Raw genomic sequence first — 21471 nt, 5'->3', positions numbered from 1 at the left:
TTACTAGGTTTTGCATTTCTCAAGGACAATTATTATCAGCTGGTAATGCCAGTTTGTATGTTGGTTTTGCAAATCTAAAAGGCAAATATTTTTGCAAGCAATGAAAAATATAATACACTGCTACCAAGTTACCAACATCATTATTTCAGTCAATATTAAAGTGAGTCTTACATGAATCAAATGTAATTATATATTATAATAAATGTATTACTAGCTATAGACAATACATACAACACATCACCACAATTATAATTTGAAACAATATTTTGGAAATAAAAAAGTTGGAAAAAGCTGGAAATAGCCATTAGAAATATAAAATATTTCCAACACAGGCACAATTATTTTGGTTAATAACTTGACGAATGATAAAATAAATGTAAATGTATTACACAATAAAACAATATTCACTTTTTGGTTCCCATATCTTAAGTAATTTTGGCAGGATTTAAAAACATAAATTACCAAGATAACAAATCATTATAATTCAATCTTAACACTTACAGACACTTAATACCTTAAGAATTAACCATAATTTCTACATATAAGCGTTCACAGAACGTGCGATATCTAAACGTTTTAAGTACACTTGTGGTAACACTTCAGTATAAACATATTCATAAAAATTTGGGTCCGGTTGTTAGCACATTGATTTTAAACAGTGACCGTTTTAACCTGTCAGGCCGTTTTACCTCGGGACCGTTTAATTTTTACCAGCAATAATTTTCACCATTAATGTCCGGAAATAACAACAATCCGAACAGTAGTTTTTTGCATTCTTGATGTAAAAAGTCATTTTGTACTTTTAATATTAACAAAACTACTACAAATTCAAATTAAATAAGTGCTACTTGTATCGGACATCGGTCTTAATGTTTTCACGGTCAGCGGGTTTGTAATTCTCACGGAGGAAACGTGAGAAATGCAAGACTTCCGGTTTATCTTAAGAAATTCACGGTCTTGCAATTCTCACGCGACACCGGCAATAAGAACACGAACATCGCTGCTGCACCAGACATGTTCTTCACCTGAAACAGAATAAACAAAAGGCTTCCCGGCAAAGGACATCGTTCCGCGAACCCTGTGGAAGTTTAAAAACTCAAAATACAACACGACAACAAACAAACGCCCGAATTCAAATACAATCCGAACCTGGATTTTCCAAACAAGTTTAAGTTAACAACGTTCAGTTTTTAAATAGGTAACGTCGCGAAATCAAATTACAAATTCTAAACGAGCACTTTCAAACGATTAAATGTCACGCAACGCGGTTCTCTTAAACTGCAACGTAGTCTCTGGTCAACAACAGCTGTTTTATAGTATGTAAGCTTTGGTCAGTATAAAATACTGTCGAGAATAAAATTCTCTGGACTCTCTGAAAACCCTTGTTAAACAAGTTCAAATCAGAAAGGGAGATCACCACCACTTACTATAGCCTATCCTCTCCCCTGATTCAAGATCAGTGTTCTGATTGGCCAAAATGATTTTGGCGACCGTGGACCAACAGGCCTCTGATATAAAGCAAGCGAAGGCAGTGATCCGGTCCCTCTTCTCGATCGCGCCGCCGATTTTACACGTGTTGTCGTTGTTTAGAAGCAACATCAACACAAAAATTGCGAAAAAACGTGTATAAAAATCACAAAATATAACAAAAAAATACCAAAAAAATCTGTAAAACTTTTAAAATCGTAAAAAAATCGCGAAACGGTAGGTTTAGTCAAGCAAAGTTAACGACTTGAGAAACGTAAAAAACCGAACGCCATATTGTTGAGCAAATACTCGAGGAAGTAAAGGGATACAGTACAAAAACAGGTCAGCGTTTGATTATCTTAATTTGTGAACCGATCGAAACAACAATATCAACAACATGCAGACCGCAGGAGGACCACAGAGCTACCCGATGGCGTCCCTGTACGTGGGAGACCTACACCCAGACGTGACAGAAGCCATGTTGTTTGAGAAATTCTCAACCGCCGGACCTGTCTTGTCAATCCGTGTATGCCGCGACATGATCACCAGGCGATCGCTGGGATACGCGTATGTGAACTTCCAACAGCCTGCTGATGGTGAGTTTTATGTCATTTTATGGCCATTTTTAACAGAAATATGACTTTTTAACAAAAATCTCACCGTCTCCCATCACTTGCTGCAAGTCTTTTATTTTACTTAAATGATCTACACTGTAACTCCAATATAACGCGGGCAATGGGGTCCAAGCCGCGAAACAGCGTTATAACGGATCCGCGTTATAAGTTTTTAGCTCATTTACTGCAGGGCGCTATAAAAAAACAGGTATAGAATAGCCTATAATATAGATCATGTATATTGCCATTCTGTGTTGACGCAAATTCATGCATATAAACCGAATCGTATCGATAACAGTGTACATACCGCTTTTCTTAGGTGCACGTTTATCCGATAATCCAATAAAATTGCAACTACATCACTTAAAAAATAATAATCTTGAACATTAATGACGATATATGTTTAAGAAATTCGTAAACACAACCGTACGCATATATGCCATTTTCAGAAGTGTTAAGAGTACAGTGCATTATGGGGCAGAGCTTTCATTGGACGAGCGACTTTAAATTTAGATTGAATGCAATACGATTCATGTACAAAAAATTGTTTTATTGCGATTTATATGCAAAAACGTGTTTCCCGGGGACTTTCTGATACCGCGCGAAAATGAAAGTGAAACTCTGTTAACAATTACCGGTGCACTGCGTTCGCATGTAAATAAATCTTCTGCATTATTTGATTTCTTATACACGAACTGAAAGATTAAATGACATAATACTAGAATGATAATGAAATGACAGAAAAAGTTGTTTTATACAGTGGGCAGTATATTTCACAGCCGCTCATTTAATATAGTCAAACTGCAACCATATCAAAGTAAGAATGTTTTAATCGTTTTGAATTACTTTAATTGTATAACTATCCCCAGGGGTGGCGAAATCAAATGTCCGAGTTGCCCGAGTCGTACATTTGCTTGTCCGGGCAACTGATTTTGTACAATTAAGTTGTCCGTGGACAACCAGTCGGGTTGAGAAATACAAAAAAAAATAGATTGTATTAAAGCCTTTATTAAGTTTTACAAAACCGGATAACATTGCGGAGCAATCAAGCTAAAATATGGGCACTCTCCTGCACAGTGGTCTCGCTTATTCTATAAGCATGATAAGAGACCGGGACCCAGTTGTTCGTACACTAGGTTATTTAAAGGGGCCTTTTCACAGATATTGGCATTTTTTAACTTATTCATTAAATGCTTTATATTGATAAATGTGAACATGGGATCGTTAAAGCTCCAGTAAAAATCAAGAATAAAATTAAAAAAAGGAAAAGAACATTGCCCGGAGCAGGTTTCGAACCAGTGACCCGTGGAGTCCTGCCAGAGTCCTGAAGTAAAAACGCTTTAGCCTACTGAGCTATTCCGCGGAGTACACATACCTGACGTATTTTATACATTATATAAGCAATCGTCGTAGTTTCACAAAATTTAACGACAAAAACAGAACTCTCCAAATTATTCAATCGTTTCGCGTTGCAACGCTTTATAATTTATAGGTTTTAAAATCGTCAAAAGATGCATATAATGGCTATATTAGACCATGGTAAATGTTCAGTATTACTGTTTCCTCACAAATATCATAACTAAAACGAAAATTTGCGAATCTGAAACAACTTTTTTCAATTTTGTCAATTTACCAAAGCGTGAAAAGATCCCTTTAAACCCCTGGGTTAGCGCTAACCACGGGATAAAGTTATCCAAGCTGGGTAACTAACCAGGCTGGATAAATGCGTTGCTGGAAATATTTACACAGGCTGGATAACTATCCATGTTGGGTAAATTTATCCACTGGTTAACCTTTACACATATCACATAATCCATTGTAAAAGCAATATGGCCGACATGTCGTCAAGCTATAAATAGGACAGCATATTCTGGGAAAAAGATTTAATACCATTATACAATCGCAAATTTAAAATCAGTTATATTCAATCCAGTAAATATTTATAGATCATTGAAACAAGTATGTATTTTATTTATTGTATTTGGCATTTTTCGTGATTCTGTAAATAAATTGCGATGAAAACGTGTACAATTAACCTTTAACGCGATCATGAGTGTAAAGAAAGCGAATTATTTCGAACCTACCACTTGTAAAGCATGCATGGTATATAAGCATGGAATGCTTTGTTGAATTTTCGATATTTCCGCCATTTAAATTACATATTATTTTAACATTTTCATTTGAACCGATATCATCGATTCCGCATTTCATCGTCATTTAACACAACATTCAAAGATTTTTGGCGATTCTTACGTGGATTACGATACAAATAAAATCGGCTATTTTGTTTGTTTACATGGATAAATTTTAACCAACCTTTAGACCAGGGTTAAATTTATCCAGACAAAACGCTGGATAAATTTAACCAACATGATGCAACAACACTTAACCAAAAAATTAACCCTTGGTTAAATTCATCCGACATTTATCCCAGGGTTAAAATTTACCCAGGTTTCGGACAACTTGGTCCAGGAGGCTAGCATGCCGCATTTTCAACATTCGGCCCGTCTGTTTAATAGGCAGTGTACAGACTGGTTTGCTCGTTCATTCCGTACCTAAATGTTGAACCTTCGTCTTAAATTTTAAAATGCATTATTAATACCAAAGGGGAGGTATAAAACCCGGAAATGTCCGGAAAACCCAGAGTGTGTCACATCGCTCCTACCTAACTAAATTTCTAGACTCACTAACGTCGGGACGTTGGGACGTGAAAAGCCAAAAGCCGAGTTGGATTACGTACAGTTCCGTTGATTGGGTGAAGTGTTCCGTTTAAATCAACTACAATTTATATTAAAGTTGAACAAAGAAGGTAAAATAGTCATTATGTATAAAAAAACATATATATAATGTATAATTTGAACATTACATTTCCTGGCTTATTTCATATGCAAAAATGAAAATTATATATTGAAATACTGTTTTAAAACACCGCTGTGGTTTTAACCGAGTTGAATGGTAGAACTCACTACATACAATTACGACTGACTTATAACATCATGACGTATTTTCAGGTGAGTTTATGAAGCAATATTATACATTTAAAGCAAAATCACACTACTTCCTGAAGTACAACTTACTCGCGTGTGCTTGATTAGTTTTCCAATTTTATAATTCAAACCTGAAACGAAAAAAAGACAGGAAGAAATTTCATTCAAATTCAACTGACATGGATGTAAAGACCGAAATATTATGTTGAGATAAAACACCAAATAACACGTAAACAGGAAAAAATAGTTTTCCCTGACAAAGAAGAAAACTTGAACAATTGATCATATGATACGCCACAATTGGACAGGAAGAAAATTCATTCAAATCCAACTGACATGGATGTAAAGACCGACAGATTATGTTGAGATAAAACACCAAATAACAGGTAAACAGGAAAAAATTGTTGTCCCTCACAAAGAAATGAGATTCACGGTATATTTGCTGCAGCCAATACACAACTCATAGTGACACATATTTGTTATTGAAAAAAGCACACCATAAAAACGTCATTATTACCATCATGTTTCTTGATATTACTTGTTCTATCGCCCGTAATGAAAGGAGGACGAGATTATTAATGGCACTATCCGGATTCCGTACTTTGATAATACTTGTTAAGATTTTCAAATACATTTTTTTAGTCCCCCAAACCGAAATTTTCATAAAGCACCACACTCGTGTCACTTCAACGTTATGAACGCCCAAATAACGATCGTTTGGTCACGCTTAGGTCAAGATTTGTGCCTGCCTCCGCCCCTCCCCTGTGATAACCCCACCAATTTCATGTAAAACTAAAGCGGTGGTATGCATGCGCGATAAGGATCTTCATCCTGCTTTGTCCCCACGACATAAAATGTCACATTTTCACGAGACTGAAACTTATTTTTCTCAATTTCTCTTGTATATACGGAAAAGGGATATATTATCTTTTATTCACATCAAATCCTTTCATTGTACATTAAACCATCATTACAAGTTGTTGCGTTCAAACGACATCGGCACAAAGACCCCGGTAATTGGGCAATGTTTTTACACGTGTTGTGCATGACGTAAATAACATTAGCTGAGGTTTCTTTAATCTTATTTGCTGTTTTCCACATGTTACATTTAAGGGACTTGTGATATCGTCGAAGACATATAAACTTACTTATCTTCATTTTTACTATCGAATACAAGTACCATCTTGGAAGTATAGTTGACTCAATAAATAATACAACTCCAAACAGAGGTGGCGCTAGAGATAACTGAACGTGATATGAAGCTCCGTGTTTTCATCAATAATAACGAAAAGAGGGCAATACAAGTAATTTACGCAAATATAATTAGTTAACGCGTCTGTCAGGATTGTATAAAATATCGTCATACTATCATAATGTACGATTATTTTGGAAACACACACACTAGGGTTTTGAAAATTCTAATAAGATACATCGCTTCATATTACGTTTAGCGAATTATGCTGATGAATGTACGCTGTTTAATAATTGTGTATTATGGATGAACTAACAGATTCGAGTTATAATTATAAATAACGTTAATATCAAGTTGCATCTGCAGGGAATTATTGTATCGTTAAAACAAGGCCGGTCATTTTAGGCATGTGGCCAATTGCAATTTAATTAGACACAAGACAAAAAACACGACACACACTGGGGTCACCGCATTAACATGGCAAATGCAAAGCAACGCATAGCCTGAGGTTTAGACCCGGTTTAAGGGCGCCGAAACATTACACTCTGCCAAAAGAAAAAAAAACCCTTCAAAAGCAAAACACTACTTAACCTAATTTCATGACAATTTCAATCAAACTACAATAAAAGAAAATACGCTTAATTTGATTAAACTATTCAACTACTCAATGGTTGTATGTTCACCAGAGCAACATAACTGTAACTTGCTAAGGCACAATGAAATGAAACAAAAACAACGTCGCATGTTTTTAATAAAATAATAAGTTAACTCCAGAAATAAGATCATGAGGGAAAATAGTCAAACCACCTGCTGTCTTTTCCTTATTGCTCTCACGACAACAAAAGCCATCGTATATACTATTTACCCTCAATATAAGATATAAATCAAAATCATTCATAGGCACTTATCAGGATCCTCTTTACAAAGGTACCATTATAATTAATATCGAATTAATAAAACTGTTTTCTCTAAACCACTTTTACCTTTTCCGGGTTTTCCATTAGGCATTTTTGTGTGTCAAAACAAAACTATAAGTAGACGGACTTTGACCGCAATTCACAGACCGACCCCGACCCTGCCATACAATATGTTTACATCGTTAGAAGCCTTGGAGGTTCTTCTTTCTAACGGTACCATTATAATTCATATCGGACGAATAATAATTCATTTATAACCATTTTTACCTTTTCCGGGTTTTACCTAAAAGAGTTCCGGGTTTTCCGGACATTTCCGGGTTTTATACCTTCTCATACCAAATGTTGGCTAAATTCTAGCATCATTTTTTTCTCATGTTATTTCATACAAATTCGAGCATTTCCGGATAGTTACTTTGCATATGGAAATGGCTGTCATTAAAATTCAGAAGTGTTTGTCGGATTACACATTTACATATGCTCATTTGAGAATAAAACAAAACGTTTACAGTTGTGTGTAATTAATTCAACGAGTCTTTGTTAAAACGCTTAACGTGATGAAAAAATGTTTTGACAATATAACGCATGAAATGCACAATTTCCACGAGGATTACACCGTTGCCATCATCAGTTTTCTAAGAAACTGGCCACTATTTTATCTGATTAGAATGGTACATGTGTAGGTATAAGAATAAATGCGTTTATAATTTATATAAACATTAAGTTTAACGGACAAGTGTAGTTCAGCAACGGACAAGTTTAATTTCCTAAATTGTTGTCCGTGGACAAGTATAGTTTTTTGAGATTTCGCCACCCCTGATCCCGCTTGCACTTAACTTATGGAAATTATCGCACTGAACCGCTCTGACGAGGAATACATGTAGTAAACACTTACACGCGAGTTTTTCACACCTTTATTGACATTACACAACAGATTAACACCAATTAGCTGTCGGTGTTGTTTAACCTCGAGGCGATTATAATCGGTTCAACGGACAGTTGAATAAAGCAATCAACATGTGATTGCCGCCATCTTTGAATTGTCTGAAAATACATGAAGTTGCATAATACGGATTTGAATAAGAAATCAAATGGAAGGTTGGAGAAAAAATGGGATCCAAGCACACCCCGCGTTATATTGGATTCAGCGTTATAACGGAGCGCTTTATATTGGAGTTACAGTGTATCATCATCCTGCTGTCTGATCCTGTTGTGTTATTCTGTGAGTAAAAAAGTACTGAATTTTATCTCTTTTGTATTTGCTTAATTGAAATATTGTCTTTACTATACAATAATTATATAATTTAAATGTTTTAGCTGAAAGAGCATTAGATACCATGAACTTCGACACAATCAAAGGTCGCCCAATCAGAATCATGTGGTCACAGCGAGACCCCTCTCTCAGAAAGTCTGGAGTTGGTAATGTTTTCATCAAGAATCTGGACAAGTGCATTGACAACAAGACGCTTTATGACACATTCTCTGCATTCGGAAACATCCTATCATGCAAGGCATGTTTGTGTATTGATGAATTATAATTGAACACTTTGTGTTTTCTTAAGCAGATTAGAATGATTTTAATATGATGCCATGTTACTATCAGATGTTACTATCTTTTATGGAAACAATATTTGTTTTTAAGACTTAACCATTGTACATATTTGTTTGAAAACTTTCATATAAATTATAACTAAGTTTGAATTTCCACTTTTATGTTTACAGCTACTTGTTTTGTTTTTCAGATCGTTTCAGATGAGCAGGGCTCCAGAGGCTATGGTTTTGTGCACTTTGAGACAGAGGAGGCTGCCAGAAATGCCATTGAGAAAGTCAATGGCATGTTGCTCAACCAGAAAAAAGTGTACGTATATTGCTCGTTTTTATGCGCCCCTCGACGGAGGGCATATAGTGATCGCACTGTCCGTCTGCCGTCCATCAGACTTTGCGTTTAGGTTTCGAAAAATTCTCATAACTTCTATGCCGCTTTAGATATAACATTCATATTTGGCATGCATGTGTATATGGACAAGGCCTTTTCATACGCACACAAATTTTCCCCTTGACCTTGTCCACAATTAGATTTCGAAAAAAGCTCACAACTTCTATCAAAGCGTTTATCAGGGGCATATGTCACTATGGAGACAGCTCTTGTTCTATTAGCTTATGTAAATATTTGTAAAGGCATAAGTCAAGTATTGTTAGTTATGATTCTGAATGAAAAATGTACCTTTACTTCCTTCTTTTTTTTCTTCGATCAAAATCATACTACAGGATACAAACTAACATTTGACTTTATTAGCCTTTAAATAGTTTTTGTAAAGAAGACAGATGTTTTCTCTAAAAAAATAAGTATAGAACATTATTACATATTTTAGGGGCCAATGGCTTTTGCGCTTATGCTTATTTAAATCCCTGTACTGAATTTGAAAAATGATACATTTTAAAATCGTAACATTTTAACAATATTAAAAAGTGGCTAGTAGAGTTTGTGTAATATATTGAATATAATTGATGTTTTTACTGCAGCTTTGTTGGTCGGTTTATGAATCGCCGCGAACGTCTTGAACAGATGGGAGACAAGATGAAGAAGTTCAACAACGTTTACATCAAGAACTTCAGCGAAGATGTCGATGACGAAAAACTGAAGGCCTGGTTTGAGACTTATGGGAAAATCATCAGTGCAAAGGTATGGTGGTAGTGTGATAATATCTCCTGTTTGTGATTCTCAGTAAATTAAAGCCGTTTTGTTGTTGCATTTGTTGTATGTCTGTTAAATGTAACTTCAAATCATTCATAGGACAAATTCTGTTTCATTCAGGTCATGATTGGCTATGATGGCAAGAGGCGTGGCTTTGGATTTGTGTCCTATGAAGAACCAGAGGCTGCAGAGTTGGTAAGATGGATTTGGTGGTTATTAAGAACCCCTGACCTCTTGCTATTGTTGTAAGTTTACCTGACTCAGTGAGCTGGAAGTGCATATGGGGAGCAATTGTGGTAACTGGATGTATTTTGTCATGCGTTGTAAAGGAAAACTCTGAATTAAATGTCCTATAACTAGGTCACTTGGTCAAATCCTAGATAATATGTGTAACCACTTCAGAGATTTCAATTGAAGCAGGATCTTGATTTTTGATGCAAACAGTTTTAACTTTTCTCACTTGACTTGAGCTTAAAAAGTACCTTGAATCATTTTGATGAGTATGTAACCAAGAAGTTATTTCCAAAATACATTTTGCATCATTCAATTTCTTGTTTGAATTGTATCTCACATGGTTATTTGGAAAACAACCTTTGCAGACTATTTTTCGAATATGCACAAGCAAACTTACTCTTGAAATGTTTACCTCTGAAAACGATTTGACTGCTAGTTTTCAAAATCTGTTGTAATCTCTGCCACTTGTATGACGTAATCAGTAATCTTGATGAAACTTGCTCAGCTCCGTCTTGTCTATCAGTATCTTGACATTATCTAGACCATGTTTGAACCTGGGTCAAATGTGGGTATGCAACTTTCAATGAATTTCAGCTTCTTGCGTCATGTTCGCAGAATAAGAACTGCTTCCATATTCAAACATTTCCCCCAAATTGGAAAACTACCCCTTCCCCCATAACATGACGGACAATCACCTGCAATCTTGTGACTGATTTCAGGCTGTAACAGAGATGAACAACAAAGAGGTGGATGGAAAACTGCTTTATGTGGGCCGGGCCCAGAAGAGGACTGAGCGCCAGGCTGAACTAAAAGACAAATTTGATCGCATCAAGCAGGTAATGCTGTAGAGCAATTGTGCTGTATTATGTATAGTGGGTTACTGTTAATGCCTAATTATCGTCTTTTATGAGTAATTGTGGTGGTGGGATATTTGGATTTTTGGCATCTTGTTCATTTAATACATGGTTCCAGTGTATGATGTAAACCCATGTTTTATTGAAAGAGCTAGCTTTTCTAGAAAAACCTTGAGCCTGGATTTGGATATATATGGCTTTCAGGGCTCGACACTTAACGGTGGTCCAGGGTCAGAAAAAAAAGGGAGGACCAGTGAAACTAGAAATTTGGTTGATCCCTTGGACCAGTGAACAATCCTGGCCAGCTTATTGTGAAATACTGGTGAAAAGCTGTTTTCATCAATAAAACAACTTTGTATGTTCATAATTAACCGATAATTTCATCATTATTTTATGGACCAACTCGAGACCGGGATAAAAATAGCATCATATTGGAAATTACATTTTTTCTAAATGACGAAAAAATGTTGTCGGCTCAAAAAATCGATTTGTGATCCGCAAATGTCTCCCGCAATTGTCTCCGGACTGTGCCGTGATTGATAAACAAATTAACATCAAATTCGAAGCGCTGAATAATGTTTTGATATTGTGGGAGAGTAAACGTGCGTAATTTAAGATAACAAGTTTTCGCGATGTGGAATTTCATTCCGGGGGTGGTTGAACCTCCGCCTAAAAAGAACCTCCGCATAAAAAACCTAAAACTAATGAAGAGAAGCTTGAAGTATAGCGAAAATATGAAAAAGATAAGACATAGTTTAGTAGATAGTATAGTTTTTTTTATAAATGCACAATGCATTGTGGATAGTCCGAAAAGTAAGTTAAAATATAGGTAAAATAACATTGAAATTGTCGGACCACTTGAAATCTTCTGAAAGCTGGCTGTCCTTTTGGTCAGTAGATAAAAAAGTTAAGTGTCAAGCCCTGGCTTAAGTCGCTTATTTCAATTATTCAAAGTACTATTTTAAGAAATTATAGCGCTGTACAAAATCGTGTTTTATTAAAACCTGTTAAATATATGAAATTAAATATGTGCATACTTTGTTCAAATATGGAAAAAGAGAGCCTACGCTGAACCTGTTAAAAATAGGCCCAAGAAATACACGAAATTAGCGCCTGGAGAAGTTCAGGACTTCATGAAGAGGATTAACTTTATTCAATGTTACAATTTTTTTAGGAGCGCATGAACAGATACCAGGGTGTGAACCTGTACGTGAAGAACTTGGACGACACCATAGACGATGAGAGACTGAGAAAAGAGTTCTCCCAGTTTGGTACCATCACCAGCGCAAAGGTGAGAATTGGGTCCAATACAGTCAATGTTGCAGTTTATGTTCTATGATACAGGGTTCGACACTAAGGCACGTCGGACAGACATTGTCTTGTAAGATCGGTGGTCGGGCTAGTAAAACTGTGGGCTAGCTTGTCCGACTGGTCGTACATAAAAAATCTATACTGATTCATATAACTATAACTAACCGAAAACCTTTTTCTCTTAATGTGTAAAATAACTCTCGTATCCGTTGTTTACATCAGAACATAACTAGCGTATATAAATAACGCGGAGCATTCACATGATTCATCGCTATTTTTAGACGCAAAGGAGAGCTTCCCGCAAAAATTGCTTGTTTTCATTGGTCAAGTTGTCATTAATATTAATGATTTTCTGCAGTGTCTTAGAACTTTACATCATGTTTTTATGACTTCTATCAAAAATCGGTATCATCAATGATAACATTTTGGCGTAGCAGACGAGAGAATGTAATTTAAAGAATGGCTTTGTTCAAGATTGGATTTTCGTCCGACAAATAAGTTAATAAAGAAGAATCCGACAGTAAAACTGATACAAATTATGATGGAAAAAGGGCCTTGGAGCTGTGGTTGCATGGAGCACAGCGGTCAAGGAGGCCAGAATTTGATGACGCTGAATAAATGTCACCTGCTATACAGGCATCATTTGAGTAACTGGTGATAATAGTGAAATTATACCAAACAATTTATGTTGTTAAATAGTTTTATTTTATTATGCCCCCCTTCGAAGAAGAGGGGGTATATTGCTTTGCACATGTCGGTTAGTCCGTCCACCAGGTGGTTTCCGGATGATAACTCAAGAACGCTTGGGGCTAGGATCATGAAACTTCATAGGTACATTGATCATGACTTGCAGATGACCCCTATTGATTTTGAGGTCACTAGGTCAAAGGTCAAGGTCACGGTGACCCGACATAGTAAAATGGTTTCCGGATGATAATTCAAGAATACATACGCCTAGGATCATGAAACTTCATGGGTAGATTGATCATGACTCGCAGATGACCCCTATAGATTTTGAGGTCACTAGATCAAAGGTCAAGGTCACGGTGACCCGACATAGTAAAATGGTTTCCGGATGATAATTCAAGAATACATACGCCTAGGATCATGAAACTTCATGGGTGGATTGATCATGACTCGCAGATGACCCCTATTGATTTTCAGGTCACTGGGTCAAAGGTCAAGGTCACAGTGACAAAAATAGTATTCACACAATGGCTGCCACTACAACGGACAGCCCATATGAGGGGGCATGCATGTTTTACAAACAGCCCTTGTTTTTTACTCTGTGCATCAAAATAACTTTCTTGTGTTCGCTAATTATTATGACCCCTTTCGAAGAAGAGGGGGTATATTGCTTTGCTCATGTCGGTCGGTCGGTTCGTCCGTCCGTCGACCAGGTGGTTTCCGGATGATAACTCAAGAACGCTTGGGGCTGATCATGAAACTTCATAGGTACATTGATCATGACTCGCAGATGACCTCTTTTTTGAGGTCACTAGGTCAAAGGTCACAGGTGAAGGTCACAGTTACTGGAAATAGGCATTTTAAGGATTTAGCCTGGTTCAAACAAGGGAAACAACTACGGTTTATGCATGTTCTTTTTATTACAGATTTGCCTCCCTTTAATTCATTCAAAATCTCATTTTACAGCAGAGATTCCAAACCTGACCTGTAAATGAGCCCCATATTTACTGCCAGTGCTAGGTTACCTTTTCCCATTTGATCATTCTTAAGTATTGGTATTGTAATGCTGCTACTGCTGCTGCTACTGCTGCTACTTCTACTACTACTACTACTTCTACTTCTTCTACTACTACTACTACTACTACTTCTACTACTACTACACCACCACCACCATCACCACTTATTCTACCATGTCTATTACTACTTCTACTACTACTGCTACTACTACTTCTACTACTACTACTACTTCTACTACTACTACTTCTACTACTACTACTTCTACTACTACTACTACTACTACACCACCACTACCACCACCACCGTTCACAGTGACAAAAAACGTATTCACACAATGGCTGCTACTACTTTTACTACTACTACTACTACTACTACTACTACTACTACTTCTACTACTACTACTACTACTACTACTACTACTTCTACTTCTACTACTACTACTACTTCTACTACTACTACTTCTACTACTACTACTTCTACTACTACTACTACTACTACACCACCACTACCACCACCACCGTTCACAGTGACAAAAAACGTATTCACACAATGGCTGCTACTACAACTTATAGCCCATATAGGGGGGCATGCATGTTTGACAAACAGCCCTTGTTTACTGATTAAACCTGATTAAACAGTTACACGACACAATTGTGTTTATTTGCTATGTCATTTATGGTCTAGTAGACATCAGATTCGGGCTAGTACATTTTAAGAGGAGCTGGTCCGATGGTCTGGCTGTAAAAAAGTTAATGTCGAACCCTGTGATAGTGGCATTTTGTTAAGCTCATCTGAGCACAATGAGGTCATGGTGAGCTTTTGGGATCACATTTACTGTATAGAAGTGCAACTAAAGTCATGCTCTGCATTTGTTTCAAGAATAAAACAGGTTTTTTTAAGTGCTTATTAGAGATGGTTTAGAATTAATATTACCAGTATCTTTTACTTTCTTAACATGACTTAGTTTTATTGTTTCATCCCCCCAACAACCCTGGAGGCCGATAGTGGGTCGGACTCCTCCCAGGTTGGGTATAGTAAATAATCACGCGCCAGCGTGGCTGTGCCAGCTGCCTCCACACTGGACCAGTCATAGAGTGGCTTATCTCTGTGGAGAACTGACACATTCCTTGTTAAGAACTTTATCGCAAATATCTCAAGTTATTGAAATACATTTTCAAAAAATCTTTAGCACTGCCACAGTAGACAGTTTTGCAGTTTGTGCCATATCTTAGTTATTTGTTGCAGTTTGTGCCATATCTTAGTTATTTGTTGCAGTTTGTGCCATATCTTAGTTATTTGAAAAAAAGCTGCACTTACTGGTGTGTTTACATCCATTTAGAGATTAACGTTCAACTGTGAATCCCTCGAAATCACATGATCCTGCAACCTTATAACATTTGCTTTGTGATTACTGGATTGGTAAGGTTGACATGTTGGAATATGGTTTTACCAGTTGTAAAATATATTCTTTGTTAAGAGTTTAAATTGTGTTGTGCTTTTAGCTTAGGTTTATTAGTTCCATATTAATACTATCTATTTTGTGTGTACTAAGCATGAATACAAATTATATAATAATGTCAATTTAATGAAAGATTAAACAAATTGTTCAGCAGAGTTAAGTGTTTACTGTAGGTAGTTTTTATAATGTTTGTACATGTAATGGAGTGTTCAGTGATATTTTTACAAATTTTCTCATCTGAGTCCTGGACTCGATAACTTGCAAATTTATGAGTCCCTGAATTGAAAGAATGAGTCCAAATATTAAATGATATTTTATTTTTTTTGTGAACTTTCAATGTATTTTTGGGACTCACATAATTAGAAACTTTGCATCCCCAGAGCCCAGAATGCAGAACTCGCAGGTAAAATAATCACTGAGTGTTTGATTGTTTTCATATTGCCCAACAACCCCGGAGTGAGTCTGTATGGCTTGAACTCCTCCCAGTTTGGGTAGAATGACACACAGTTCCTTCAGATCTATTGATCCATACACTCTCTGTATGGGTCATACACTTGAGGGTTTACTGTGATATTCCATGTTTATGCATGAATTTATATGTTGTCAACATTGCCCAACAACCCGGAGTGAGCCAGTATGGCTTTAACTCCCCTCAGTTTGGGTAGAATGACACAGTTCTTTCAGATCTATTGATCCATACACTCTATACTGTAGGGGTCATCAACGTTTAGGGCTAACTGTGATATTTTATGCCTTATATGAAACGAACTTGTTCATAACTTTAGGTATTTTATCTCCTAAAATGTATTGCTGAAATTACTCTCCAAATGCATATTATAGAGGAAACAAGCATGACTGTTTTAAAAGTAATTGTTTCTTATACTACATTTAGAGTGTTTTTATCCTTGTATAGTTAGCCATATTTTTATTATAAAACAAGATTGGTCTGTTGTATCAACATTTCAAAAGGGTTTGCTCCTTTCTAATGTCGAACTATTATCAACAATCTTAACTGTACTTGATCTGTTCGTAAAATCTGTGTTGGGTATGTTGATTAAGTCTTTACTGGATATGTTAATAAAATTTTAATGAAAGTGTAAAGGGGAAGACTAATTTAATAACTGGAGGTGTCTCTAAAATCGATGCCATTAAAGAAACATTTTGATTTGATTTTTTATTGTATTTAATAATTAATTTCTTCTTTTTTTTGTCTTTGATTTTCTAATTTTTTGTTTGCAAAATAAAAAAGTTACCATTTGAAATAGATGTCAACAAACTGACAACAATTTTGGCATCTCCATATCAAGTCATATAAAAAATATATCATAAAAATCAGTGTTCATTGCCACTTTAGTTAACAGATGTCGCTAAAAATTTGGTTTTGGAGGTACTTTGATTTTAAATGTCAAACGCATGTTTAGTGAACACCGGGCTCAATTTCCATTCTCCTATGATGCCTTGCAGGTGATGGTGGAGGCTGGTCGCTCCAAGGGTTTGGCTTTGTGTGCTTCAGCTCGCCCGAGGAGGCCACCAAGGCAGTCACAGAGATGAACGGTCGTATTATCGTGGCCAAGCCCCTGTACGTGGCGCTTGCCCAGCGCAAGGAGGATCGCAAGGCTCACCTCGCCTCACAGTACATACAGAGGCTTGCCAGCATGAGGATGCAGGTAGGGCGGCCAGCACAGGCTGAGCCATCATTTAATATGTTTTATTGTCAATGATGTGTCTTTTTTTAAAGACATATCAAAAGACTGGTCAGCCTGTTAAAGTGGTCAAACTTCACCAGAAGCCCTTTTCTAGGCTGAGTTTTCAATATTTTAATTATTACAATTAATAGAAGTACATACTAAATTGACTTGACTGAACGAGTTGTTTATCATAAGGTAGAATTAGCAGATGTGAAATGTGTTGATAATTTGCAAGAATTTTGCAAAATGGATGATTAAATTATAATGTTGTTCCAACAATTTCAAGGGTAGTGGCAAACATTACCACCCAGAATGGGTTTTGACATTTTGCACCCCCGTTTCAGACTCAGCAGATGGGTCAGATGAGGGCTGGACCCCGCTGGCCAAATGTCATACCCGCAGCACCCGCTGGAGCCAGTAAGTCTTGTAATATGAGCCTTGTTCTGGGAATACAGGACCTAATGCACGTGTCGTCCCAGAGAAGCCTGTGCAGTCATGAATTAAATATTCAGTTAACAGTTAAAGTGTAAGAAAGGATAATTTAATGTTAAACAACTTTTGCTGATTGCTTACAAAAAATAAACTTAGAAAACATTGCCTGCATAAATATTTTGAATGCAAATTAGATGGGTAATCAGTCTTGTTTATTTATTTATTTTTTTAAAGACAAAGGTTAAAAAGTGATTTTCTCCTTCAGCAGGTTACCAACAGGGTGCCAGACCGGGCTTCAACCAGTACCCAGCCGGCAGCAGACCTCAGGTAAGATTAGACTGCAGGTTTCGTCATCAAATTGGTGGAGTGCATTATATCTTGGTATGATCATACTTGAGGATTATCAAATTGGTGGAGTGCTTTATTTACATGGTCTTTTTATAATTTATTTCAACAGTCTTCGCCCCTTACCTTTATTTTATGGAATGCAAATGTCAATTACTTGCACAATATGTCTCCTTGATAATGGTATATCAGTTTAACCTAGAATACAGGTATCGTGTAAAAGTTGACTGCCATCATATGACTGAAATACTGTTGAAAACTGACATAAAATTCCAATAAACAAACAATACTACTCTCAGACATGTGATTTTTCTCTTGTTCAGATATTTCCTTCTTTTTAAATGCCAAAACTACTCAGTAAATAGTTCTTAACATATCTGTTAAAAAGTTTTTTACAGTTGCAAGTTTTGTTAATGCAAGTATGTTAACCATGTTTTGTGTTTCCACGTGCCTGGCCAGGACGCCCTCACGGCCTCGATGTTGGCCGCTGCCCCACCCCAGGAGCAGAAGCAGATGCTTGGAGAGCGACTGTTCCCACTCATCGCGCGCATGCACCCCGATCTCGCGGGTAAAATCACCGGCATGTTGCTGGAGATTGACAACTCTGAGCTCCTGCACATGCTTGAGTCTACGGAGTCACTGAAGGCTAAGGTAGGGTAACATTTTCAGGGGAAAAAAAAACTGAGTCAAGAATGTCTATTTGCGCAATAACTGAGCTGGGTCGAGAACATCTGTGCTATTTTGTGATGTTATTACTAAATGGATTTGAGAATGTCTTGTGTGCAATTTTGTGATGTTTAAATCTATTACACTAACAGTAAGAGCACATAAATTTAAGACCAAAAAGAACAACCCTTTTAAGATTTAAATATGTTACAAATCAAATTTTAGGGTTGTGATTTCTTATTGTGGTAAACATCTTCTAGTGTTAGGGTTGTGATGGCTAAATGTATTAATCATCACCTAGGGCTGTGATGGCTAAATGTTGTAGACATCACCAAGGGTTTTGATGGCTAAATGTTGTAAACATCACCTAGGGTTGTAATGGCTAAGTATTGTATTTACATCACCCAGTGTTGGGGTTGTGATTTTTTGTTGTGGTAAACATCACCTAGTGTTAGGGTTGTGATGGCTTAATGTTAACATTGAGCATATTGGCTGTGACTGCTACTCCTTTTCTCCTCTAATTGACAAGAATATTTTACCCCAAAAACAATAGTCACATTTATGAGATTTGGTGAACTCGGCCTAGCAATGGATGTTTGGAAATTTTCCGTCACTCTCCAGAGTGGTTTCCAAAGCCTCTTCAAGTGTCAAGTTATTGCATAGCTGTGTGTAACCCCAACCATGGATGCCTTTGGTTGTTAAGATTAAACATATTTAATTTAACTAAATTGCATTTAAACCTAAGGCTTATTGAAATACTCATGTCTGTTTCCTGGTTAGAACCAGTACTTGCTGTCATTGGGGTGATCATTAGTCCTGGTTAGAACCAGTACTTGCTGTCATTGGGGACATCATTAGAAAGCTTCCACAGTGAGGATTCAACCTGTGATCCCCCAGTGGCGATGGGTTTTTAAATCCCTGCTGCATTGCTGTTTTCAGGTGGAGGAAGCCGTTGCCGTGTTACAGGCCCATCAGGCCAAGGAGGCCGCAGCCAATCAGGCGGCCAGCAACGCTGCCATTAAGAAGGAGTAGCTGATAGTTGTGTCCCTAGAGCTGTGTTCTACACCTCGCCAGCTAAACAGAGATATGAGTTAAAATGGGTTTTATTAAACTTTTATCTAAAATATGGAAATGTTAACATCACTCCAGTGAAAAGTAAAAAAAAATGTATATACGCAAAACAACAACAGGGCGTCGGCATATATTTGTTTCAATAATCAAACAGCAATAAAAACTTATTGAACATTTTATCATCAAAGGACACAACTGGATACAGATATAAGTTTTAAAGTCATGTTTTGTTAAATATTCATTTTGCATTAATGACTTTCACATTTATTGTAACCTGTAAATGTTGCTGCGTTTTGAATGAAATTTGTTGCAATTTGTTATCAGTGACGGTTAATTTGCTTGTCTTGACTTTACATTTCATTGCATTCATAGTGTTTGAAAGACATTTTGGTTAAGTGATTGTCATGAACAATTGTTGACATGGAAAGATTTGCAGTAGGGAATGTTGAATGACATGTAAAGTTATGTTTACCACCATTCGCGTTATTGAATATGCATAGTTAAAATCGTGTGAATATTTTTGAACAATTGTTGCTGCATGATTATCATCATTTTAAAAAGTTGCATAAAAATAACAACATGAAGCAAGTGTTCAAAAATATACAACCAAAAAAATCCAAGCTTTGAAAAATGTTTGTAAACAAAATCTCGTTAACGATCACTTTCCTTGTTATTATTTTAAAAAAAGAGTAAAAATGCAAAAAAAAAGAGTAAAATATTTTAAATGTGAACACTAACCAAACTGTTATGTAACTGAAAACCTTGTTAAAATGTAACTGCAGTATTTTTAAATGTTAATGTTGTGTTAAGTATGTTTAAGTCACAATAAGTTACTTGAGAAGAGGGGTCAATGTTAAAGATGTGAACAAATGTTTACTGATAGTTTTTTTATTATATTTGGGAAAGTGATGCTATCGACAAACTTTGTTTACAACGATTCTGATTTTTTTTATTTTTTGGGGAAAATACTGTTTAAATACTTTAGAAAATACAATAAAAGTTCAATGGTTACCCTGTGTTGTTTTGCTTATGGTTTACCTTGTAAAGTTTAGAAGTTGGCATACATGTAAAATGCTACTTGACCTGATTTGAATATCACGAAATATGAAAAGAAGTCCATATTCTGACTATTGTGTTGTAATCAATTGTCGAGATGAGTTTGGCAATCATGCTCAGTTGTGTTCATGAAAGCTTTCTTCGGTTTGAGGAGGAATGTTTGCATGTTCTTCAAGCCGAGATGCGAGATTGCTAGAGTGCTGACAGACATACTAAATACTTGGCTGAGTGGATACTCTAATATCAGCTTTTGAGTTGAGCAAAAACTAATGTTCTGGATTCTCATTGAACCCATTTCAGAAGTAATACATTTTATTGATGCTAATACGCACAAATCACAAACTATCTGGAATTATATTGGCTAATACGCACAATAAACTACCTGGAATTATATTTGCTAATATGCACTATAAACTACCTTGAATTATATTGGCTAATGCGCACAAATCACAAACTATCTTGTTTTATATTGGCTAATACGCACGATAAACTACATGGAATTATATTTGCTAATACGCACAATTAACTACCTGGAATTATATTGGCTAATATGCATCAATCACAATAAACTACATGGAATTATATTGGCAAATACATGTACACACAAATCACAATAAACTACCTGGAATTATATTGGCTAATACGCACAATAAACTACCTGGAATGATATTGGTTAATACACACAAATCACAATAAACTGCATGGAATTCTATTGGCTAATATGCACAATAAATTACCTGGAATTATATTGGCTAATAGGAACAAATCACAAACTACCTGCA

The 21471-nt window shown here is 36.2% G+C and overlaps 2 protein-coding genes across 3 annotated transcripts in view; one reads left to right on the top strand and one right to left on the bottom strand.

Annotated features, from left to right (window-relative positions):
- Positions 1-21471, bottom strand: part of LOC127848640 (receptor-binding cancer antigen expressed on SiSo cells-like) — a 360763-nt gene that overhangs the window by 257510 nt on the left and 81782 nt on the right. The window lies entirely within an intron of this gene.
- On the top strand, positions 1524-20644 carry LOC127849185 (polyadenylate-binding protein 3-like). The gene is given in 13 exon segments (XM_052381905.1): positions 1524-2063; positions 8492-8685; positions 8917-9032; positions 9698-9857; positions 9990-10064; positions 10823-10939; positions 12132-12248; positions 16896-16914; positions 16917-17098; positions 17464-17536; positions 17817-17878; positions 18356-18547; positions 19502-20644. Coding segments are annotated over 13 exon segments (1599 nt in total). The 5' UTR covers positions 1524-1864; the 3' UTR covers positions 19595-20644.

This window comes from Dreissena polymorpha, chromosome 10 (assembly GCF_020536995.1).
Source record: "Dreissena polymorpha isolate Duluth1 chromosome 10, UMN_Dpol_1.0, whole genome shotgun sequence".
In the NCBI taxonomy this organism is placed as follows: domain Eukaryota; kingdom Metazoa; phylum Mollusca; class Bivalvia; order Myida; family Dreissenidae; genus Dreissena; species Dreissena polymorpha.
Note: the sequence above shows the minus strand (reverse complement) of the source record. Positions and strands in the feature narration are given on the sequence as shown.